The following is a 26,190-nucleotide window of genomic DNA, read 5'->3' on the forward strand; positions in this document are numbered from 1 at the left end:
AGGTGCTCAAGCCTGAAAATAGCCATTTTATTTTCCATCGTCAGTTGCTATATGCTGTGACTTCTGACGTCTTTACAAGTGTGAACAAATCACCCTCTGCCTGTCTAACAGAAGTGGAAGTACCTGGGGAAGGACCATCAAGAAAAGTTCTGATCGGTAAAAGAATCACCTCAACCCGCCCTAGGGACCACTGAACTGCTTTCCCAGTCTTTCCCTCTGCCTGTAACACCCATTTTTCTTTTCTTTTTGTCTGAATTTGTCTATGCATGTGAGTAAAGGGAGAGTTTATAAGTGGGCTAGAGTTTTAACTAGTAGATTTGAATGTTGACAGTTCATAATGGTTTTTCTGTAGCTAGAATATTTATTTGTGATAAATAGTAATTTTTTTTGGTAAGTACAGAAACCTAATCTGTGCTTTCAGTCAACCTGGCTCTGGGAATAGTGGGGCTTGATATGCAGCATACAACCCCAATAAAGCATAAGACCTTAAAGGCTGCCACAAAACATATCACTTTCTACATGTTTACTGGTTAAAACATCTCCTGGCCAACAGCTCATCATGATACTGATTCTTGTGCAAAGACATTATGACCCTGGAAGAACCCACAAGAAGAAACTGGAGCACAATACATAGAAGTGTGCTGTACTTTCTGGAAGACATACAGAGATGAACACACAAACAAGATTATTAATCTTCACCTCTTGTAACTAGAAAATCAGAACCTGGTATATCTAAGATTACCATTTATAGCCAAATTTAGTATTAATGTATGATGGTGTGTCACATTGAAGCTTGAAGACAGACCTTAACTTTACCTTCTCCTTGACAACTCAGTAAAGAACTCAAACTTAATGTGCATCAAGGCACACAATAATAAATTGGTCACGAGTGTGCAAAGCTTTAGGCGTTTTGTCTTTTGAGTAATAGTTACACATTGCAAAGCTGTGTGATGCTGCTGTTCAGGAAGCCGGGGTTGAGTTTACACAGTTGCTGTTTTGTAGGCAGGGTTAAGTGTTGCTCATTGTATGGTTGCACAATGTTACTGTTTGCTCAGCAGGTTAAAGGTCATTATGTGATTCTATGATATTCTTTGTTTGGCAGAGAGTGCCCATGAAAATATTCACTGTAACTGCCTGGACTTTCTATTTAACTGGGAAAGTTCACGTCATCCTTCAGATCTGCGGACAGATCTCTCATTTGCAGATCTGAACACACACTTCAATATAAGGATATCATTCACAAAAATCTCGATGCTGCAAACTGCCAAAGTAAACTATAGTGCTCCATCCATCTTTGTTATTCATGCGTAGTCTTAAGAATCACAAAGGATTTTAAAGATTGATTGGATTATAACATTAAAACTTTGAAACAAACTAAAGAGATAATTACTGATATGTATAAGAACAAAATATGTTCGAATTTAAGCTATAGACAGAAAACACAGGAATAAATATTCAACAGGATAGGCAGCATCTGTGGAAAGGGAAACAGAAGTTGATATTTCCGGCCAATGATCTGTCATCAAAACCAGGATAATATAGAAATATGATAGGTTTTAAGCAGGCGAACTTTCTTTATTCTCCTCAGTCTTCCACCCTATTATACACCTTCCCTTTTGTTCGTTTTTTTCCATATTCCATCTTTTCATCTGCTCAAAACCTATTACTTCTCAAATTTTTTTGTCTTTCTGATGAAAGGTCATGATCCTGAAACGTGAACTTTGTTTACTTCTGCAAAGATGCTGCCAAACTCATAGAATCATAGAGACGTACAGCACAGAAACAGACCCTTCGGTCCAATTCGTCCATGCTAACCAGACATGCCAATGTCATCTAGTCCTATCTGCCAGCATTTGACCCATATCCCTCTAAACCCTTGCTATTCAAATACCCATCCAAATGTCTTTTGGGTGTTGTAATTGCATCAGCCTCCCCCACTCCATCTAGCAGCTCTTTCCAAAGGCGCACTATTGTCTGCGTGAAAACATTTACCCCTCAGGTCCTTTATAAATCTTTCCCCTCTCACCCAAAACCTATATGCTTCAGTTTTGGACCCCCCAGCTTAGGAAAAAGACCTTGGCTATTTGCCCTATCAATGCTTGTCATGATTTTATAAACCTCTAAGAGGTCATCACTCAGCCTCCGATGCTCCAGGGAAAAATGCCCCAGCCTTTTCAACCTCTCCCTGTAGCTCAAACCCTCCACTCCTGGCAACATCCTTGTAAATCTTTCCTGTACCCTCTCAAATTTAATAACATTCTTCCTAAATCAAAGGCAACCAGAAATATACACAACATTCTAAAAGTGGCCTCACCAATGTCCTGTACAGCCGCAACATGATATCTCAACACCTATACACAATGTTCCAACCATTGAAGGCAAGTGTACCAGATGTCTTCGCCGCCCTGTCCATCTATGACTCCATTTTCAAGGATCTTGCTGACTATTTCTAGCTATTTCTGTCTTTATTTGCCATTAATTAGAACTGCACCTTAAAAATTTGAACTGCCTCTTGAAAACATCTTAAAGTTTTGTTTCTGTTTACCTCTGGTTTGTTTTTTTTTATTTTAGTTTGTTGCCAAAATGCTAAACCAGGTACCATGAAATTCCAAAGTAAAACTAACTCAAATCAACAGAAGCTTATTTGTTTATGTAGGTTGTTGACAAGGAAGAATTACTCAGTTCCAGCAGTGTGAGGGTAATGGGTTAATGTAAGCAGAGAAGAAGTGATTATCGGGGGGAATAGAGAGAAGTCTGACAGTGTGAGGAGGATGGCTTAATATTGACAGAGATGAAGTCGTTAACATGTTGCTGACATAGAGGGAGCTAACAGCATGAGGGAGCTGAATTAATACCAGTGAAGATACAATTGACCCACACTGGGTCTGCTTCAGTAGTCCTTATTAATTCACCATTGCTGAATTGCCTGGGGTTAATGGCTGTATTCCACTGATACTCATTCAACAAATGAAAGACTTACAAGGTTGAAAATGTTACTTTCCAATCAATTTTGTATGTTTGGTTCAGGGTGGAGGGAAATACTTGGAATAGGTTTTTTAATATTCACGATACTTATCTGTTGCCTATCCCTTGAGTTAAGTTGTTTTTCAGTATTAAAAATACCTTTAATGAGAGTTGTTTTCTTTAATTCATAACTTACAAGGCATATAGTTGCACAGTGCAGAAATGTCCTGGCCTGTAATTAAACTGTGGTCTACATTTCTATTCCTGCATTACCACATTGACTTCACTTCAAAAATACATGTTTGGCTGTAAACCGCCTTGAGACTTCCTGTGATCAAGAAAAGTGTTAAATAAATGCAAGTCGTTTTTTTTGGAAAAGGTTAATTCTTAAAAGATAAGGTTAAGTAAAAAGCAGACATATCATATGACCTAAACTTAGGTGTCATCATGAAAATATAAATTGTGGCTGGCCTCATGTTATTCATGTGAAAATTGGTCTTGTTCCCTTAAATTGTTGTGCCTCATTACAACAACAGTTGAGATCAGCTATCTTAGAATAGCCTAGGACGCAGACCTAAAGGTCCTTATTCTGGATGGTTTACTATTTTGCTGCACAGTGATGCACAAAAGAAGGAGCTGCTATAGTTGCATTCTTCTCTTTGTAGAGAGAGCTCAGGGTTTACCATTGGATAACAACATAGGTAGGGAAAACAAGAAAGGTACTGCAGCTTTAAAATATTGTGGTCTCCTAAATAGAAAACTTAAATTATTTGAATAATTTACACTTTAGTGAGGAATTCTAATTTTAATTAAGTACATTTATTTTTGTCAGGTCTGCCTAACATGTGGAGGACAAGCAGAAGCCTGGAAGAACACAGCAAGCTAAGCAGCCTCAGGAGTGGGCGAAGTTGACGTTTCAGGTATAACAAATGTCAACTCCTCCACCAGCTGATGCTGCCTGGCTTGCTGTGTTCTTCCAGCCTCCTACTTGTCTGTTTTGGATTCCAGCTTCTACGATTTGCTTTTTGTGTCTAACTAAAATGTGGAGGAATCTATCACTTTTTTAAAAGAAAAACTGCTATGCATTCTTGTTTATGTAAAGCTGCTGGACATCACTGTGGAACAAAGATGGTAGATGGAATCTAACAATGCAGTTTGGTTCAATGCATCAAGCTAGGGCCTGGCACCCGGCAGTTTAATTGCTGAGGCCCACGCTACAGAGTTTTGGTGTCAATAAAATTTTTATGGGATTGATAGTGATGCCAAAGAATGTTATTTAAGAAGGAGTCTAGTTGTCTTGTCTGGGCATCTACAGTTGTCTTGTTTGTTTTCTCTTTACCATTTACTTGTCGTACTTCACCAATGTTACTAACTCTGTCACCTCTTTCTTCTCCACGAGGACAATGCACAATATCCATTTGACCCACCTCTGGGTCATCTGTCTGAATAATTCTTTATGTTTAATAGTGAGTTTTACTTTATGATAAAGTCTCTGAGAAGCACTTTGTGATATTTCTCTAGGTTGAATTCCCATAGAATTCAAATTGTTCTTGGTTCCAAGAGTGACTTAACCAATGTTGTGCTTGTTGGTTTCCCATGCTATACTTCACATCAGATTCAGCTTGCCTAATGCTCAGCCCCCTCCATTCTGTAACACACTGGATCCTGTCTGCCCATGTCTGACCTCCAAATATATCAAAATAATCATCCTTATTCACAAATCAGTCCGTGGCATTATGAATCCCGGGGAGACTATAAGACTTCTAAAAGAGAGAAATTTCATGAAGCCAACAGAAGATGAACAAGATTTCACTTCTCAAAATTTTTCATGTAGCAAGCAAGTTAAATTTAACCTAACTCAGACATTAATTAAGCAGCAAAAGCTATTTCATTTGGAATAGTCAGTATGACAAAGATTCCGGAGAGTCTGCCACTTTTTAATAGCCACTATGCACTCTTGTATCTGCAAGTTTGCTGTACAAAACTGTGCAATATTTGAAGCAAGTAAGACCATAAAATATAGGAGCAGATTTAGGCCAATCAGCCCATTGAATCTGCACTGTCATTTGATCATGGCTAATAAGTTTCTCAACCCCATTGTCCTCACATACTTCCTGCATAAATATGGAACCACGTGATCGTACAGTCTTTCCAACTCAGCCTTTGATTTAGTAGGATTCTTACTTCCCATCAAGCCTTTTCAGATCTTGAAGCATATTCACCATCCGAATCCCTGGACCTGGTTGCCATTGATAAGGCACATAGATACAAATCCTTGAATCACAACAACCCTGATGGCAACAAAATCTGAAACTCCCATCAAGTAGTCCACTGGACTGTAGCAGAACAGCAACAGCAGCAAAGGATCTTGTTTAATCCACAAACGCTCACACGTCTTGTTCTCAATTTTCTGTCCTTTCCAACTGTAAACAGACACTAAAAAAAGTCTTTGTCTTATTCTCAGAGTCCTACTTAAGCACCTGGATCTACTCCAAAACTACTAAATAGAAAACTGTTCCATTCTAAGAAAATCTTGCTTCTTTCTTCTTTTGGCAAATTCTAAGCCTTGTCCTGCACTGCCAAACAAGAGGCACAGGCTGATCCAACTCCATAACAATTAGAAATCTATTTACCCTTTGCTCCTTAGTTATTTGTCCCCATAGCAATCTCGGATCACTTGGGCATTGCTTGGAAGCCAATTGTATCATAGTCAGGAAATCAATGAAGTATTTTTCAGAATACTCCTCAGCCAACTTGCATGTAAAGAGACATTAGAGAAAAGAAAATATAAGTGTTTCCCAGAATGTTGGTTATTGTAGTAGCCTTGCCTTTCACTAACTCTGCAACATCCTTCAGTCTTTGTTCCAACCTATACCCAGGTCTAATCCAATGCTGGGCTCATTTTCATTACTGAAAATGTGTTGCTGGAAAAGCGCAGCAGGTCAGGCAGCATCCAAGGAGCAGGAGAATCGACGTTTCGGGCATGAGCCCTTCCTCATTCCTGAAGAAGGGCTCATGCCCGAAACGTTGATTCTCCTGCTTCTTGGATGCTGCCTGACCTGCTGCGCTTTTCCAGCAACACATTTTCAACTCTGATCTCCAGCATCCGCAGTCCTCACTTTCTCCTCATTTTCATTACTTCCAATTTTGCGTTAGCTCTGGCTTGCCAGTAAAATTTCCATCTGAGTCAGAAGGTCGTGAGTTTAAATGCCACTCCAGAAATGAGCTCAAATTCCAGGATGACATTTCTATTGCAGTGCTGAGGGAGTGCTACACTCTTGAAAATAACACAGACTTTAACCCTCTCTGCCCTGAGGGTGGAGGTATGCATGACAATGGTATTCCTCAAAAAAAGAACAGAGTAGGTCTCTCCAGTATCCTGCTCAATGTTTATTCTTCAACCAACATTATGGAATCAGTCATAATCTCACTGCTGTCTGTGGGAGTTTCTTGCATACAAAATGGCAGCTATATTTCCTACATTATAGCAATAACTACATTTCAAAGGTACTTCAGTGGATGTAAAGTGATTTGGGGCATCCTAAGTCCATGAAAATCACTGTAGAAATTAAAGTATATATGTCTTCTACCTACTGGTCCACCATCATTGACAGAGCCTTTACCCATCTTGTTCAACTCATTGGCATTATCTCTCTAAACCCTTAATGTGTTGTAACTTTTTCCACTCCCACGAACCAACACCTTTGGCTGCTCTTCAATTGCTTGCCATTCAATCCTCCTCTTGTAAAGCAACATGGGACATTCAGTGGTAAGTGAGTGCATGTTGACTGTAAATGGTTGAGCAAAGACTTGTGTTTAGCTTTGAGATTCCTCTCAGGGTAGCAATTGTCTGTTGACACAGCCTGTCTAGGCTTTAGCATGAAGAATTTTATCTTGGGTAAAATACTGTTGATTTCCTGCCAGCCAAGAATCAGCAGCTGAAGATGAGTGGTTAGGAGGAGGGGATTTATAGTGACTCCCATCTGTCACACTAAATTATGATCGTTCACTAAAATCTTACATTGTATTTTTTGTAGTGTGCAAAATTCATGAGTTGTTAGATCTTTTTTAAAAAAAGCAGAGAGAGTACTCGATAAAGATTTGGATACAATTGTCTGTCGACTGCCTTTTAAATACAATGTAATGCTGCAATTGCCTTCACGTCATTCTGTTGTGGTAATAAAAGTAACATGGCGTGGAAAATTCAGAGGTTCATCTGTTATGACCATCAAACTTCAAATTCCTGTCATTTGGCTCCTTAGTTAAAGCATGAGTGTGTTATCGAACAAGCTTTGGATTCAACAATCAATCTCATGCCCCAGGCCAGACATTGAGAACAAGCTGGACTTGGCATGGTTCTCCGCGTGCAGCATGCTTTATATAGATAGCAACAGCTCAACACAGACATTTCACCACATAAAGCCCAGTGCAAACACTTGGTCATCTCAGTCTCCGCATTAAATCCTTTTTCACACACTAAGAGGGAATGATGTGATCAAAAGGGAATCAAATGTGTATAGATTATCCATATGAGTCACTGACACAAGTGCGGGAGTCAGCAGTTCTTAATTTATACAAACAGGCAGCAGTGCACGTTAGCTCAATTGTCAGTTAGGCAAGAAGTTCAAATTGGAATAGTCTACCCGTTAGTCACTGGTTCTGTGAAATGATGCCAGGAGTATGTTCAAACAAAGCTCAAGTTTTTTTTTCAAAATTCACTTCATCTTTCATTTCTGTGGTTAGTGGGGTTTTGTTTTTCTTTAGCCTTCCCATTCTAGAGCAGCTCCCAGTCTCAAATATGCACGGTGAAGTTCCTTATGTAAAAAAAAAACTGCTGCAGTCATTTTGAGAAGCATGCTATTATTTCAAAGTTCATTATAAATTCTGCAAGGTCAGTATTTAGGAATCCCATTATTTTATTTAAATACCAGCGGCTATTTTCAATATTGCTGTCAAAAATATGACCACATTTATTACTGGCTCCCAAAGTAATTTGTTTTACTTTGAAACCGCAAAACATTTCTGGTTGTTGAATATTTAATGCAGTTCAAATGATGGATGTCAGTTCAAATGATGGAACTTCTTCCTTTCATTGTATTCAGTGTCAGAATCGAGAACTCTCCAGCCAGATAAGAAATGGGTTAGGTACTAGGGAGCAGCAACAATTAAGTTTCATTTTGGTTTAAGACATTCCATCCCTTTTTTTTATGCTATTAAGTACCACTAATTTTTAGAAGAGCCAGATGTGAATGAGATGATTTTATATCCATGGTGTTGCACCATCTGCCAGCATGTGTATCAATGCAAAGAACATGAGGTTAATGCCTTCATGCGGAACAATAAAAATCGCTCCACGGAGGTAATAGATCTCCTTGCAGTTCTCCTTTCTATTGCCTCTTCTTCAAATTCTGTATAGACAGATGTATTCATTATTTCATTCTCAAGGTGGTGAGGGAACAGGTTTGAAAGGTGCTGTCAAAAGATTAGTAAACGCTTGCCCTGCCTTTCTTCTCCTGCCTCAGGTGAAGCAATCCACCGAAGATCTTATTATCCTCCTGGAGAGACACTGAGCTTCATTGATCATCCTTTCCAAATTAACAGTGTGAGCCAGCTGCTAATTAGACACTGGAGAGCCTATTGATCAGGATTATTGGGAATCAATTTCCTCTCTAATTAGAACCCTGATATTTTGGCCTACTCTGGGAACCCCACACAATAAATATCAATTTGTTCCTACCCACACCGATTCTCAATCCCTTCTCTCAGCATCCACTAAATAATAAGTGACAAGGGTTGACACTGTGTTCTGTTAGAGACCCTGTACTCGAGCTCTTTTTGTGAACTGTGGGAGGAAACTAGTTTCTCTGGTTGTCCAGTGTGTAGCAGTAATGCCTGGTTTTAACCATAGGCACTATGTGTTCCATGCATACCCTGTTCAGAATGCCAACTGTGGCCATATCTACGGCAACCCTGACCTAGGAAAGAAAGACATTGGTTTCATTGATATCAATTGTTACTACTTGACAATATCCACTTGGATATAATTAGGATGTCACCAGACCCTCCTTCACCTCAATGAGGGCAGTCATGTTTGAAGGAAGGGTATTTCAGAGAGATACTGAGTGCAGCTAAACGGTGTCAGTGCATGACAATCTCTCAAAGAAGAAAGCAACCAAGAAAATCTTGTTGACTGTAAAAGAACCCCTCAGTTGCTCTAATTAAATTAGGTAATTAGACTGCTAATGCAAATTAGATAGCAGTGGGACCTCAACTGATGTTCTAAAGTAAACAGCTCAGAAATGTAAGCAATGCACCCGTTATGAATGTATTCTCGTCAGGGCCACTTGTTAACAATACTCCAGGAAAAATGGACTGCAGTGGTGAATGCATTCCCCAAAGCACTGGAAACAATTCCGAAATCCCACAAACTAGAAACAGAACTGAGTTATTTAGTGACTCTAAACCACTGCACAATTATCATCTTCAATTCAAAATTTTGTGAGAGCCAGGAAAGGTTTTATGTCATGGGAAAAATGATATGGCATGGCTGTGGTGCTACAGTTAAAAATGTCATGGATGATCAGTGTTAAAGGTGAGTATTATAATTCATTCAAAAGTCACAAATCTGTACTTAGAAAAGAATAAATATTCAGAGCAGGGATGTAGGTTTGAAACGTGATATCTCACCGTGCACAGAGGAATGGAATGTGTTTGTGATACTCATAAAAGGCATCCGCACTTCTTATTTGTTCACTTGCTTGTCTTTAAACCTTGTATTTTTATTCTGTTTGATCTAGCAGTTCTGTTCCATCTGAAAGCTGTCAGGGTTGTTTTTACCATTTACAGTGCTAGTTCAGTCTGGCAAAGTTTGGATTGATACCCGCCTCCATGTTTAAGCTTTCTCCTGCTTTTTAACTTCATTTCAGTGGCGTATTTCCCTGAAAGTCCAGTGAAAAATGGTGGGCAACACGTTTTAAATTGTTGCGGGTGGGAGGGTGGAGTACTTTACTTCATGTTTTGGTCAGCGCTCTTGTATCAGTATTTCTTCCCTGACAGTTGACATGTGCTTCATGTTAAACTGTTCCTGCAACTATAAAAATAACTCTGTCTTCCAGGCATAGGAATTCAAACAATTGACTGACTAAAAGTTATTGTGCTCTGCAGCCTTGTATAGAGGTGATTATAAACAGATGATCATCCCAGAGAATGGAACGTGTTCTGTCTCACATGTATAATGTGTCTGTTCAGGGACATTGTGCTCTAGTTTGTCACTGTTCATAATAATGCTAAAATTGAGAAACTCCTGTCCAACAGACTAGTTGAGCAACTGCTGGGCATAGTTGTATTCACCAAACCATACCTTACGGACAATCACCCAGACTCCTCAATCACCATCTTTGTGTATATCTGTCCTGCCAGTTAGATAGACTCATCAGATGTGGTGGCACAGTGGTGTATAGGTGAGAGAGAGTTGCCCTAGGATCGCTGAACTTTAAACATGATGAAGTCTCACGATATCAGATCAAATGTTGGCAAGGGAATCTCCTGCTGTTTCTCCCAGATAGCAGACTCAGTGGGAATTGTCCAGGAAATTCAAGCTCCCAAAGGGACAATTCTGTCAATGTACCAAACCCTCTGAAATAGTCCATTGAAGGGTGAAGAATTCATTTAACTAATAGTTACTTGGGAAAAGCTAGAGGATTAAAAACCTTGTCTAAATCCTGGGTATCTATTAACTCACCACTCACCCTGCCAACTATGCTTAACTCTTTATATCAGCAGGCTCCACTGGTTCAAGCTGGCTCAAAAGTCTTGCTCTATTCTCTGACACCACCCTGGTTATTTAGAAGCAGGTACACTCTGTAGCCATATGACTATATGCTTCCCAAATGATCCCATGTCACCTACAAAGCCACTCTCTCAGTATCCACATGAACAGACCTCGGGAATCATGTATGGCTGAGAGAAAACCTCTTACAATTTACTGCAGTACTCACTTCCACGTACTTGATAGTGAAAAAATCTCCCATTCACAAAACCCGTTCAAAGGTTTGAAACGCCCTCAAGCAGCTAATCCCCCATACAATCAAGCTTCTTTTTACCTCCCCCCCCCCCCCCCCCCCGCATCAAAGGCAACTAATCCATTAATAGCTTCTTTAAGTTGCTAATCAAACTGAGAACTCAGAACACTCTGTTGAGGTAATGTTGTTTAAAATTATCTCAACATTCTAAATAATATTTTATAATAATGCTTTGAAAATGTTAACAAAAACTTTTATAAAATTGCATGGCCAACTGCTATACTTTCCTAAGCTAAACCAGATGACCTGTCAATTAAAGCAAACAAGCAGCGTGTTTGTTACCTGTCATATCCTCAGTCGTTTTTTCCTCCTATTTAAAAACATTTGGATATAAACATACTTCAGATCGTGTAAAAAGAATGTAGCAGCCCTTCAAGGGTGTAATATCTCTTTCATTTCTTAGTTCACAGACAGTGGATTAAGCCTTTGAATCAGCCAAAGTGAGACCTGTTTGAACTCAGATCTTGTTTTAAATTGCCCTGCTGACTTTGGGTAGTCTGTCTGTATGAATCATGCCCCAAACCCTTCCACCTGCCAGCAAAAGTGAATATCAGAAACAGAGTTGGAACTTCTGTATCTGAACCTACCCACCATTTTTAAAAGGTGTGCTAAGTCTTCCTGGCTTCACAGAATCTGACCCATTCACGTTTACTCCATTTAAACCCCTCAACACACTCACCAGGAAGGAATGCAACTCTTTATCGTTCTTTTGCCATGAGTTTAATACTTCTGAACTTTCAACCCTGACGTGGGAGACTCAGAAGGATAATCTTCCAAGGACGCGGTGGTCTGTCTTCAGCTGATAGGATTTTTGCATGCGTGCTATCAACTCAGATTGAAACTTCACTATGTATTTATTGCCAATAAAGAAATTGGAAATCTTGAACAGAGGGAAGACCATGGTGTAACGGTCATGTCACTGGTCCAGTAATCCAGAGGTCTAGGTTAATGCATTGAAGACATGGCTTAATTTCACTGTGGCAGCTGTCGAAATTTAAATGTAAGTAATAAATCTGGATATTAAAGTTATCAGCAGTTAGTTCTAGTTCGTTAATGTCCTTAGGAAAGAAAATCTGACATCCTTACATGGTCCAGCCTACATGTGCCACCAGACCAACAGTGATGAAGATGACTAGAAGTGCGTAGTGATGCACTTTGGTCAGAAAAACATTGAAAAACATTGAAAGGCAATAAAGAAAGGTGGTACAAATCAAAAGGGGAGTGCAGGAGCAGAGGATTCTGGGTGTATATGTGCATTGAAAGTGGCAGGGCAGGTAGAGAGAGACCAGTAAATAAAACATAACAGTACCCCTGGCCGTGAGGTGATGTTGAACTTGTATAAAGACAGCTGGAGTGTTGTGTAAGTTCTGGTTGCCACATTTCAGGAAGGAAGTTTTGGAGAGATTGCGAAAATGGTTACAAGAATGGTTCCAGGGATGAGGAACTTCAGTTACAAGGATTGATTGAAGAAGTTGGGGGTGTTCTCCTTGGAGAGAAGAATGCTAAGAGGAGATCTGATACATCAAAATCCTGAATTGGGCCGGATAAAGTAGATATGGAAAAACTGTTCTTGCTCATAAAAGGAGCAAGAATGAGGGTTTAGATTTAAAGTGATGTGCAAAAGAAGCTAGTGAAGTGAGGAAAATAGTTTTTACTCAGCAAATGGAATGCACTGCCTCCACCAGTTGAGACATCCAAGAAAGCATTGGATAACAATCATGTATTCGGCAATGGGGTGGAAGCTGTAAATTGGCATTAAGTAATGATGCTCATTGAACAGGCATTAGTATAGACTGTAATGATGGGATGAATGGCCTCTTTCAGTGCCTTAAATGATCTGTGATTCTGTGACCCTGTGAAATAGCTTTGCAGACAACTCAATTCAAGGCAATTAAGGGTCGTCGACAAACATTGCCCTTTGCCAGCAACGTCCCATGAAAAATAAAGGAAAATAGACTTCCAAGGAAGTATAATAGCCTCCTAAAATTTATTTTTCAAAATATGAAGAGGGTGCAATGGCTTATCATCTTCTGCAGTTCTTTTTTCCTATATGGACACTTTTTTCTTATATGGACACTGCATGCCAAGTTATTGTTACAAGGCTGTGACTTACCCAGCAACAGAACCCGCCTGAAAAATCATGTTCACTCCGTGTTGATGTAAACTGTTAGAGGTGCCATCCTTTTTATTGAAGCAATGTCCATTTGATCTTTTTTGTGGAGGTAAAGGATCCTATTTCAAAGAAGTGAATGGAGGACTTCCCTGCTTCCGTGGCCAATATTTATCCTTCAACCAACATCCCTAAAATAGATTTATTTATCGTTATCACAGTTCTCACTGTGGGAGCCTGCTGAGTACAAATAGGCTGCTCTGTTTTCTTTGGTCATTCACAGGATATGGAGCATAGTCATTGAGTTGTACAGCACAGAAACAGACCCTTCACCCAACTTGTCCAGATATCCTTGAGTTGTACATGTCCAGATGCCTTTTAAATGTGATTGTACCCACCTCCACCATCTCCTCTGGCAGCTCAATTTATACGCGCACCATCCTCTGCATGCAAATATTGTCCCACAATTCCCTTCTATATTGTTCCCCTCTCATCTTAAGCCTCTAGTTTTGAACTCTCCCACCTGAGGAAAAAGACTTTGGCTATTCACTCTATGCATTGCCACTCATGATTTTATAAACCTCTATAAGGCCACCCCTCAGCGTGTGAGGCTCCAAGGAAAATTGCCCCAGCCTATTCAGCCTCTCCTTATAGCTCAAACCCTCCAGTCATGGCAACATACTTGTAAATCTTTTCTGAACGTTTTCAAGTTTAACAACGTCTTTCCTAGAGCAGGAAAACCAGAATTGAATGCAGTATTCCAAAAGTGGCCTCACTGACATCCTGTATGACCGCAACATGACACCCCGAATCCTCAAATCAATGCACTGACCAAAAAGAAAACCAAGCATACCAAATGTTTTATGCACTAGCCTGTCTACCTATGACTCAATTTTCAAGGAACTGTAAACCTATACCCTAAGGTCTCTTTGTTCAGCACCACTGTCCAAGCCATCATTTATTGTCCATTATAATTGTCATGAGTGATGAACCACTTTTCTCAACCGCTTCAATTCTTGAGATGTGGGGATACCTTCCATTTTGTAAAGAAGGGGGTTCCAGGACCCAGCGATGGTGGAAGAATGGCAATGTAGTTCCAAGTTAGGAAGATGTATGACTGGGACAGGAAATTGTGGGTGGTGGTGTTCTCATTTATATAATGCCATGGCCCTTCTAGATGGTAGAGGTCCTTGATTTGGAAATTGCTGTCAAGAAGGAGCCTTGAGAAGTTGTTGCAGTGCATCTTTTAAATCGTACTACCAAGTGTCAGTGGTGGAAGGAGTGAACGTTGAAGTTGATGTTGAGTGTTGTTGGAGCTGTACCCAGCCAGGCAGGCAGAGAGTATCTGATCACATACCTTGCATTTCCTACATTGCAAGAGGGACTTGATACCGAGAATACGTAATTAGCTAAAAAAACACTTATAGATGTTCAGACATAAACACAAATCATTTTTATTTTGGCAGGGGGAAATATCAGTTCCCTGATCAATGATGCTGGTGACAAGTGCATGTTATAAAGGCTTCTCACGTGATCATTGCTGATCCTCACAACAAGCAATTTCCCAATCAGTTTACTTGAAGTGTGTACTTGGATCAATGACCAGTACGCAAGGTGTTATACTTCATGAGAAGTAATGCCCATAGGACAGAATCAGAAGAGAAAGAGTTGGCCACACATTTCTAGACAGACAGTATACTGTTTTAGGAGTGTGGAATCCAGGAAGCAGATTTCTCCATTCCACCACCCATTGACTGGTGTGTGAGGGCTGAGTAAGTAGTGCAGCCAAAGCCCAATCATTTCTTATCAATGCTAAACTAATGAAATACTTACATCCTGGATAAAGTCCAAAATTATGATCCATCTGCAAGTCAATATAATGGTTACTTTGTAGTTGAGCTGGCTGCAAGGTAGTTTGCTTTGCAAATGGAAGCTCATTAGTGGAAGGTGGCGACATAGTAGTAATGTCCCTGGATCAGTCATCCAAAAGCCTGGGCTAATGCTGTTGAGACGCGGGTTTAGTCGGTGGGGTTTAAATACAGTTAATACATCTGAAATGAAAGTCAATCTCAGTATAGGTGGCCATGCAATCATTTTCAACTGTTCTACCAATGCATCTGGTTTAGCAATGCTATTTAGAGGTGCGGATCTGCCAACTTGATCTTGCCTGCATGTCGTTCCATTCCCACAGCAAAAAAAAAGGCCGAGCAAGCCATTCAGTTGCATAGAAATGCTACAAATTTGAGGAAGAATAAAACTTGACAGACCACCTGAGCACTGAAGTAGACACTGGAAATTGTGTCCCTTTTTATGCTGCATTGTGTCAAAATTTGGAGAGCTGTCTGTTAGACTAATCAAGCAACAAACTGATACAGTCCTACTCAGTAAATCACAATTTACAGACAGTGTCCCCATCCCCATTCCTAGAACCCAGTGCATCAGTACGAATGATAAGGCTGAAGCATTTGCACCTACTTTCATCCAGAAATGCCGAGTGGATCACTTCAGCATCCTCTGAGGTTCTCAGTATTCCAGGTGCCAAGCTTCTGTCAGTACTATTCACTCCACATGATACCATGAAACTATTGAAGGAACTGAACACTGTGAAGTCCGTGAGCCCTGACAACAATCCGACAATAGTATCGAAGACTTGTCTTCCAGAACTAGTCTCCCTCCTAGCCAAGCTGTTCCAGTACAGTTATAACACTGACACCTGCCCAACCATGTGGAAAACTGGTCACATATCTCCCGTTCACAGAAAACAGGACAAATTCAAAGCAGCCAAGTACAGCACCATCAGTCTACTCTCAATGGCAAAATCTGATTGAGATGAGGGTGAACAGTTCATTGGTCCTTTTAATTTTTGTACCTATCCATCATCTCTTGTTGATTTCTGTACTTTCACTACTAATTGATAATCAATAATTATAAGTTCTAATGGGTGACACCTTTGTCTCAACACAACTGTTGTGAGACTGAGGTCTGTTTAGTGATAGAATCCTTCATGTGCAGTTTAAGATTTTGCCATTTATGTGATCAATTCTATTATAGTGTGGTGAGCTCAAAGCCATGTAACCAGAAGGCTTAGTAAGCCCATCTGTGAGATCCAGGACCAAGCTGTCAGCAAAACGGAGAACATTTGGAGAGAATTAGAATTGCAACCTATGTTAATCCAACACTCCAGTAGTGCTTTTGTGTGTGCTTAGGCTTCCTATAGGTATCAGCCAGGGCTCAGTAGGTAGTCCATTCACTTCTGAATCGCAATGTTCATGTTGTACTCTAGAGGTTGAGCACAAACTTTAGAACGACTCCAGTGTAATATTGAACAGGTGTCACACTATTAGAGATGCTATCTTTAAAATGATGTGTTAAAGCAAGACACAATTTGCCCTCTCAGGTGGATATAAGTGATCCATTGACACTATTTGCAGAAACACTGGGAAAATAGCTTGATAGCACAGAATGTGCATATTGGCTAGAAGAGACACTTGTGTTTGTCTGACTAAGTGTCCATTTTGCTGAATTTCATGGGGGTGGGGGGGGTGGGGGAGGGGGGGACAGGATGAGGAGGGTTCTCTCCATGGGGTCAAGCAAAGTCTCTCACTGTATCTGACCTAACTCACTTCCTGAAGAAGGGCAGATGTCCGAAACGTTGATTCTCCTGTTCCTTGGATGCTGCCTGACCTGCTGCGCTTTTCCAGCAACACATTTTCAGCTCTGATCTCCAGCATCTGCAGTCCTCACTTTCTCCTCCTAACTCACTTCATTAGCCACATACCTGACCCCCCATGATGCCATCATCCTTGACACTGCCTTGTGTCTGGACAAGCACCATCAGGCTGCCCTGTATCGTCCTTGGTATTTGGGGAAGTTGATGCTCCGCTTTCTGAGCGTGGTGCTGCTAGATGGGGTGGTGTGGGGGAGGGACATCTGCTCCTTTAGGACCAACAGAAGAGAAAGCCAACGTCAAACCATACCAGCTTGGTCCAAGGTTCCCACCTGGCCGCTGGGGTCTCAGCCATCTGGAGGAATGACCTACACTGTAGGAAGAAGGTCAATGTCTTTATCCACTCCACCAGTGTAGTGCAACCATCTTTTCTCCAGTGCCTTGTGCTCACTCCCTCTCTGCTACTGTACCTACTTCATACCAAAGTTCATGCTGTACTCTGCTCACCATGGCCTTCAACATCTTCCCCACACTTATCCACCCTAACCCATCTGTCAACCCCACCAACCCTGCCTGCCCTTTGCACTTCCTACCCATTCATTGGACACACCTTGCCAGCTGTACCAAAAATGAAGAGCTTTCCACTCACTTTCATCTCCCTTTATATTTGCCTACCTCTCCTTCCAGGGGGATAACAGTCTACACAAGTAGAAAAAGTCAAGACTGGTGATGACTGTCCAACATTCAGCTTGTCACCCATTTTATGGAGAGCATCCTGATTCTGACCACCCCAAGCATCTCACAGGCTGTGTCCAAGCACTTGGATTCGTATTGAAGGCTGCCCTTGACTTACTGAACCCTGATGTTTTGAATGAAGGCTATCTCTTTTGCCTTGACCAAGGGCTGCTGACAACCTTGCCAAACCTCCTGACTATGTGTGAGGCTGAGGGGTGACCTTATAGAGGTTTACAAAATTATGAGGGGCATGGATAGGGTAAATAGACAAAGTCTTTTCTCTGGGATCGGGGAGTCCAGAACTAGAGGGCATAGGTTTAGGGTGAGAGGGGAAAGATATAAAAGAGACCTAAGGGGCAACTTTTTCACGTGTATGGAATGAGCTGCCAGAGGAAGTGGTGGAGGCTGGGACAATTGCAACATTTAAGAGGAATTTGGATGGGTATATGAATAGGAAGGGTTTGGAGGGATATGGGCCGGGTGCTGGCAGGTGGGACTAGATTGGGTTAGGATATCTGGTCGGCATGGACAGGTTGGACCGAAGGGTCTGTTTCCATGCTGTACATCTCTATGACTCTATAATACTGTGAGGCTGGGGAAGCAATCCAAGGCAGTGATGATGTGACCATTCAGACAGGCTCAGAGTTAGTGAACACTAAAAGAGCAAGTGGACAGCTCAGAGATGCAACCTGATCCAATCCATGGGTACATGTGCCTGACGGCATTGTGTCCTTGCTGCAGCTTTGCAATGATATTGCTAGTGTAGTCCAAGGTGCACCATTTAAGTGTCCTGTTAGCAGGTTGGAAATACGCCATGAGGACTCTTGGAGGTTCACACAGGTCTGCTGTCAATGATCATGGATGAGGAATGCATGTGACCAGTGCCATGGAGTGTTCCCTGAGTTGTTAGTGCCTGGTGCTCAACACGAACGGTCCTTTGGAGCAAGCCATGAGTTGAAGGCATCAAGTACCTCCTGAGATGAGATGTACAGTTAATGAGGCTGTTAACAAGCATTACTGCTCCTTAATCGGCAGTCTTCAGCTGCCAAGTGAGAATATCACCTCAGTGCCCAAAATTTATTTAAAATATGCAACAATTTGCTCCTGATGTCAAGATAGGTCTTGCTGGATTTCTGACCCAATTGTCACTTTTTCTGGGAGTCCACATTGTTCAGTCCTCCTGTAAGATTCTGTCCATGCTGACAGATGATTTTGTCTTGCAGTTGCCCGGGCAGACGTGAGAATGGCAAATTTCAAAGGGAACAACAATTTATACTGCCTGAAATAAGAGCTCTGATTGGTTAGCCAGTCAGGTCTGATTGGTACAAGCATTGTCATGGAGCATACAACTGTCAACTATAGTTACACTTGCTGGAAGTTACAGAAGTTCATATGTGGGGCCCTCTCTGCTGCAAACAGAAAGAACAAACACAGGCATTGCATCTTTATTGACTTAAACAATATGGGGGGTGATGATGGAGGTGGAGGTGGAGGTGGGAGAGGACAGTAACGCCCTAATGCATTCTTCATGCTGGTGTTTCAATCAATAAGAGTCTGTTTGACAACCAGTTTCCAATGGAATATAACTTGTTGCTCCCTTAGAAATTTGGTATTCTTGAGTCTGTCCTGAGGAGTATAAGAACAGAGGAGTTCTCTCAGGTGCCAGGGCTAACATCTAAACTCAACTTTCATCTTAAAATTACATTGACCTGTGGTTAGCACATTGCTGTTTATTTGGAAATTGACTGTTGCATTTTTTCCAATATGCTCATGTAATGTTGCAAAATTTAGCAGTGCATTAACAACAGCTGACGTATCATGGAGAAATAAGGATTTGAATTTATATGACACCTTTTGTAATCACATGTCGATGCATGATTGTTACTGAAGTACCTGGATTAACTGTTTAAGTCTCTAGAACGGGACTTGAAACTGCAGCCATCTGACTTCAGGGTAAGAGGGCTAGTATTAAGTCACAGTTGGTGTTTAAATAACAATGAATTAATAAGTCGCAGAGTCAGTTTTTAGATGGGCATAACAATAGCAAATGCCCATTAGTCAAAAGTATCCACAGTGTCGCATTGTTTATTTCAATTTTCCATAGCTGTGAACTGCAAACATGTGCGTGCCCTTTCCAATTTCTTCGTTTTGATGGGGTTTATCTCTGTCCTCCTAGGATTGAAGCCAAGCACCAGGAATTGAGAGAGAAGCAGGCAAGAGAGCGGTATGATCAGCTGCCCTCCACCGGTCCCTCGGTGCCTGACATCGAAGATGATGATATGGACCCCAACTACGCAAAAGTGAACCACTTTCGGGAACCACCGCCACCCAGAAGTTTATTCAAGGCCCCATCCCCACAGCTACACCCGATAAATCCAGCTTGGGACGTGACTACAGAGCAGGAGAACCTGGATGGATTGTACGCCAAGGTCAACAAGCAGCAGCCTCCTGTTCCTGACAGGTAACTTGATTATCCCCAATGAAAGTACTCACTGGATGTTGTGCTTTGTATCTTTATTATTTACTTGTATTTCAGATGTTAGAGGTGACACTCTGTGGTTCACAAACTGGAACAATTTCTTGCCCGTGTGCTTATCCAACTGACACAAGAGCAAGGTGAAAACTCAGAAGCTGACATGTTTCCTATCAGCACATATTTCACCTATTTCCTCCAAAAGTTTCTTTGCTTGTGGATGTTTACTGCCGTTTAACTGGTTAGTGACAGATGATGGAGTTTTTACTTTGGGTCATATCACCCTTGAGTTCACAGAAGATTCGATGCCCATTGGGGTTCGCTCCTGTTCAGTGATCCCTTTTGGAGGTGTATGCCCAAGTGGACACAATCTGGCACATTTGTTATCTCTCGACTTTAAGCAAAATGCAAATGCTCACCATTGTTATGGACCAGCCAAGACCCCTCAAAACATTTCAAGAAGGTAGCCCATTCCCTAACTTTGTTTTAAGTAGGTGTCCAGTGGATATTCCTGGAGAGAATCAGATGGTCAACCCACTTTGTTTTCAACAAAACAGAATTTATTTACAGGATTACTGAATGAAATGCAAAAAATAGAAAATAGAATACTGAATAACATATCCCACCTAAAATCCCACCAGACTGTCCGAACTTAATGAGACTGTTCCAAATACTGCAACAATCCTCACATACACCCCTTGGCAGAAAAGGATAAGTCAAACACAGGTTCTTACAGGAGAGAGTACCGGCCTGGATCTGGTTCTTTGGGTCCTGCAGCCATTCCTCACACTGAAAAACAAACCAAACCAGAAAAAAACCTAAGCTGTGAGAACTGGCCGCTCCCCTTTCATTGTTCAAGTGTTTTTCTTTTAAAACTTGAAAACCTTCTGCCTGAGGCAGTCTCTGTTAGCTATTATAAAATTGGCCCTAAAACCCTTCACCTCCAGACCTTTCAGGATCTGTGTCATTTATGACCTCTCCGAAAAAAAGCCAAGGACTGTGGGCGGCACGGTGGCACAGTGGTTAGCACTGCTGCCTCACAGCGCCTGAGACCCGGGTTCATTTCCCGCCTCAGGCGACTGACTGTGTGGAGTTTGCACGTTCTCCCCGTGTCTGCGTGGGTTTCCTCCGGGTGCTCCGGTTTCCTCCCACAGTCCAAAGATGTGCAGGCCAGGTGAATTGGCCATGTTAAATTGCCCATAGTGTTAGGTAAATGTAGATGTAGGGGTATGGGTGGGTTACGCTTCGGCGGGGCGGTGTGGACTTGTTGGGCCGAAGGGCCTGTTTCCACACTGTAAGTAATCTAATCTAATCTAATCTAATAACCTTGTTAAAGGAGCAGCTTGGTTACACTATCAATGTCCAAATTTGAACACCTGGGAGCTCAAGCAGTCTGTACCTTGAACTTGCTTTACAATCTCTGGGAGACTAAGGAAATAATAGAAGTATTTCGCGTGCAAACTTGGCCCTGGGCTTGGATTCCGAACCTGAGATGCGGACTCCCAGTTCAGTAAAGGGAAATTAAGCACTGATGCAGCAAAACAGCCGCTGCTAGGAGCAGATGAGGTGGTGGGAGAAAAAAGATAGAGTTGTGTTTACTTTTATGAACTCAGGACATCACAAAGCATTCCGAAGTCAGAGAGATATTGTTGAAATGTAGTCACTACAGTAGTTACAATATGAAGTGCAGCAGCTAATATGTGAAGCAAACTCCCATAAACAACAATGCCATGATGAACAGTCCATGGTTTTTTGTGCTTTTTATTGAAGAGTTAAATATTGGCCATAGTACTCCCCTGCTGTTCTTTAATACAGTGCCTTGGAATTTTTACATTGAGCTGAAAAGGTAGGTGGGATTTTAATCTACCTACTCTTCTGAGAGACGGCACTCCCAATTGTGTAGCATTCCCTCTATACAGCAGTGAAGTGCAACGTAGTTGCTGTGTTCAGCCTTCTAAAGTGGGCTTCAACCCTCCATCTCCCCCCACCGGCCCCCATCTACTAACTTAGAGATGACAGTGCCACACACTGAGGGGTGGCTGTTGAGCAGAGTGGCCTGAAGGATGGGGAAAGTTCCCAGGTTGGTAGAATAATTAGACTCTTCTCTTTAACTATTTTGAGCGAAGGTGTTTCTTTTAAGTTTGGGGGTGACCAATGCCTTGTCTACTACAAAAGCTGCGTGGCAATTTTTAGGGATATGGAGTGTGTAAATCAAGTCGGACCTGGAAAGTCTCAGAAGTTGTACTTGTTCTGCTCACTTTCGAAGATTAAACTTTGACTTTGAAATTCCTGCTCTGGCTCAGTTTTTGGATCACATCCCCCACATTTTTGGATCACAGTTCCTCTGGGACCCCCTTCACCATGCACCAACCTCCTCCTCCTGATCAGTTTGACCTTGAACGAGGCTGGGTTGCTCTCTGGCGCACTGATTTTCATCACTTTGGCTGTGCCCAAGATAGAGTGGCCTGAAGCTTCAAGGTATGAAACAAAATCGAGTCCTGCCCTGAAGTGCCCTTGAAACTAGAGTGTAAATAGTCATGCAAATACATTTACACCAAATCAATTGCTACTTTTTTTTTTTAACATCCAGAGCTCTGAATCCTGTCCTTTCTGAGGCTGACTTCAGCCATAGAAGGAAAAGAAAGTTAATTTTGTATAGTTGTATTGTAGTGTATTAAATATTCAATAGGAAATGCTTGGGCCAATTGTCAAGCTTATTCAATAAGCATTGCACTGATGGGAAGATTATTATTAAAAGCTCTCACTTTATTATTTATAACCCTGTGCTTTGATTTTCATGGAGTGTGGTCAGACATGTGTCTGATTCTCCTACTGAACTACTCTGCCAACTATAAGTCTCAAGTTGTCTGGTGATCCTGCAGTGTGCAGTAGCCTTCCTTCTCATCTCCAACAAGTTTTATAATGAATGTTTAAAACTTGTCCAAGTTGGTGGTTGGCAGCTGTGGCTCAGTTGGTCGTGTGCATTCTCCTGAATCTGAGGTTTGTGGGTTTGAATCCCACTTGTGAATTAAAATTAGATCAGGTGATTTCCTGTTTAATGTTTACGTTTTGCATTATGATAAGGTACAGTGTACATAAGATACAGGAGCAAGAGTCGGCCCCTTGAGCCTGCTCTGGCATTTGATATGATCAAGGCTGACCTCACCTTGGCCTCAATGCCACTTTCTTGCCCACTCTGTACAATGTTTCAATCTGTTGCTAATTAAAAATCTATCTATCTCCTCCTCCTTCAATTTATTCAATGTCCCAGCACCCACCACATTCTGAGGTAGGGAATTCCATTAATTTATGACACCTTGAAAGAAATAACTTGTCCTCATCTCTGTTTTAAATCTGCTAACCCTTATCCTAAAACTATGACCTCTCATTCTAGATTGTTTCACAAGGGGAAACATTCTTCCTACATCTACTTTGTCAGTCCCTTTTAGCACCTTATGTACTGCAATTCTTCTAAACTTAAACTCAAAGTTAAAAATCACACAACACCAGGTTATAGTCCAACAGGTTTATTTGGAAGCGGTAGCTTTTGCAGCGCTGCTTCTATCAGGTAGCTTTGGAAGAGGTTCATAAGACACTGAATTTATAACAAAAGATTGTACTGTCATGCAACTGAAATGAGTACTGACCTAAATTGCTCAATTTCTCTTCATAAAACAAGCAACTCACCTCTGTAGGCAATCTTGTGAGTCTCCTCTGAACTGCCTCCAATGCAATTACATTCCTCCTCAGAAAAGGGGACCAAAGCTGCAATATAGTATTCGAGGTGTGGTCTCACTAAGACCTTGTGCGGTAGCAGCAGTAGAATACTGAAGGAGTACTGCACTGTTGAAAGTGCAGCCTTTTGGATGAGGTAATAAATGTGGATAAATGTGAATAATCCCAAGATACTGTACTGAAGAATTATCCCAGTGTACTGGCCAATAGCGACCCTTAATCAACGTAATTTTAACATGATAATCACATTGTTGTGTGTTGGTCAGTGTTGTGTGTAAGTTGACTGCTGTGTTTAAAACAATAATTACATTTCAAATCTATATCAATCAAGCATTTTTTTGGAGGTTCTGGGGAAGTTATGTTTCCTTAAATAAACTGTCAAACATTTTACTTTATATGCAAATAATTTTTCACAACAGAGATAACAACACAATTGGCAGAAGGCTCAGATCAGACTCTAAATGTTAACTCTGTTTTTCTCCACAGGTGCTGTCAAACCTCCTGAGTTTCTCCAGTATGCTCTGTGTTTGTTTAAAAGTTAGATTAGGATTGTGTTTATTTCAAATTGAGAATGAAGTTCAATTAATTCATGGTGGGAACGATTATCACTCTCAACTCCTTGTAATAAAATCAGAAATATGTTTACAACTTTGCTTGCAATTCATCTAGAGGAAACCTGTCCCATGGTTGGAAAAATTCATTTGCAATTACAATCTTTGCTAAAGAACTTGTTCAGGTGATTTCCAGTTTAATGTTTATGTTTTGCATTATGATAAATTGTCATGCAGTATCCTGTGTGATTCCCTTGATTTTTTTCTAACATGCCAGTTATGGTTACTAAGCACACAATTTTGTGACTGATAGGAAGAATATATGTGTGTATTTTGCAATTAATAGGATGAGCTGTTTTTACCGTAAAGCTATATTTGATGTTCCAACAAATTTGTTTTCATGTCAATATGACAATGAAATTATTTTTATGTGTATGTAAGTAAGGTGACTGTGAGGTTGACTCTGTACAGTAAATTAAATTAAATGCACATGATCTGAGAGCATTTTACACTTGAGTTACAGAGTGGTGTTCCTGAAGTGGAAATTTTGCACATTGAGAATTAGAAGTGTTTGGCTCACTGGGATTAGCAGAAGTGAATAAGGAGTTGTTTGACAAATAAGTGAGAATGTAGAGCTCATTACCACGTGCAATGGTTGAGGTGGATATAGCATAAATGCATCTCAGGGCAGACTGGATAAACACATGTGGGAGAAAGGAATAGGATGATAAATTGATGGAGCAAGACCTATGCCATAGCATTACTTCTGAAAAGCAGGGATTCCTTTCCAGGGTCCTGGCCAGTCCAACCACTCTGTCTACATGATAAAGGGAATCAAATAATTTGGTCATTATCTCACTGCTGTTTGTGGGACTTTGCTATGTACAGATTGGCTGATGCATTTCCTACAATTACAGCAGTGACAACACTTTAAAAGTACTTAATGTGCTTTGGTCATCCTGTGATTGTGAAAGATGCTATATAAATTGAGGTCTGCCTTTCTTTGGATTTATGTCAGTGCACAACCAGTGGAGCCATTTCTAGCAGGTATAAAAGAGGAGCAGATGATTGGGTCTTCAGTCAAGTGGCGAACAAACTGAACAGGTATTTTCTCCCAGCTGGTGGGAAACCTGGAGCTGCTATTTTGGTTCATGCAGTGTTAGCACAACGGATAGAAGAATAACAGGTAAGGTTGCAATGCTTCCAGGTTTGCCCCAGAATCTCCGACAATTGAAGGGCAATCTCCATGGCACTGCTGCTAGCAGTCTATGGGAAAGGTCACAGTAAAAAGTGGGATAAGAATGGGTGGCTGGTTTTTATCAACTAGTGCAGATATGAGGTTTAAATGGTTCCTGTCTGAGCTGTGGTTCAATGGGATGATTCTGTTTTTAAAAAGATACTTAGCCTTTTACGCAAATTCATGAAAAAGAACACATTTCTGAAGAAGCTGTTGGTATTGCAATTGATCAGGATAACGTACAAAAATGAGAAAAAGTGAGGACTGCAGATGCTGGAGATTAGAGTCGAAGAGTGTGGTGCTGGAAAAGCACAGCCAGTCAGGCAGCATCTGAGGAGCAGGAGAGTTGACATTTTGAGCAGAGTTTCATCAGGATAGTGACAGTGATGGTATAACAAAGGGATTAGTTCCTATTCTGTGCTCTTCATTCCTGATGAAGAGCTTATGCTCGAAATGTTGACGTTCCTGCTCCTCGGATGCTGCCTGACCGGCTGTGCTTTTCCAGCACCATATTCTTCAATAATGTACAAAAATACCAGAATAAAAAGAAATCAACTGTAGCAATGGGGAGAGTTGTTTAATGTACTCTGATCAATAGAGGTATTGTTGTGAAGAATACATGAGTTAATGATGTCTG

At 41.1% G+C, this 26,190-nt stretch overlaps 1 protein-coding gene across 1 annotated transcript in view; it reads left to right on the plus strand.

The window, feature by feature from the left end:
• LOC140481912 (partitioning defective 3 homolog B-like) overlaps nt 1-26,190 on the plus strand; it is a 997,517-nt gene that overhangs the window by 765,941 nt on the left and 205,386 nt on the right. The window contains exon 21 of the mRNA XM_072578586.1: nt 19,734-20,018. Within this exon, the coding sequence (XP_072434687.1) occupies nt 19,734-20,018 (285 nt within the window). The remainder of the gene's footprint in view (nt 1-19,733; nt 20,019-26,190) is intronic.

Source organism: Chiloscyllium punctatum, chromosome 10, assembly GCF_047496795.1.
Source record: "Chiloscyllium punctatum isolate Juve2018m chromosome 10, sChiPun1.3, whole genome shotgun sequence".
Lineage (NCBI taxonomy): Eukaryota > Metazoa > Chordata > Chondrichthyes > Orectolobiformes > Hemiscylliidae > Chiloscyllium > Chiloscyllium punctatum.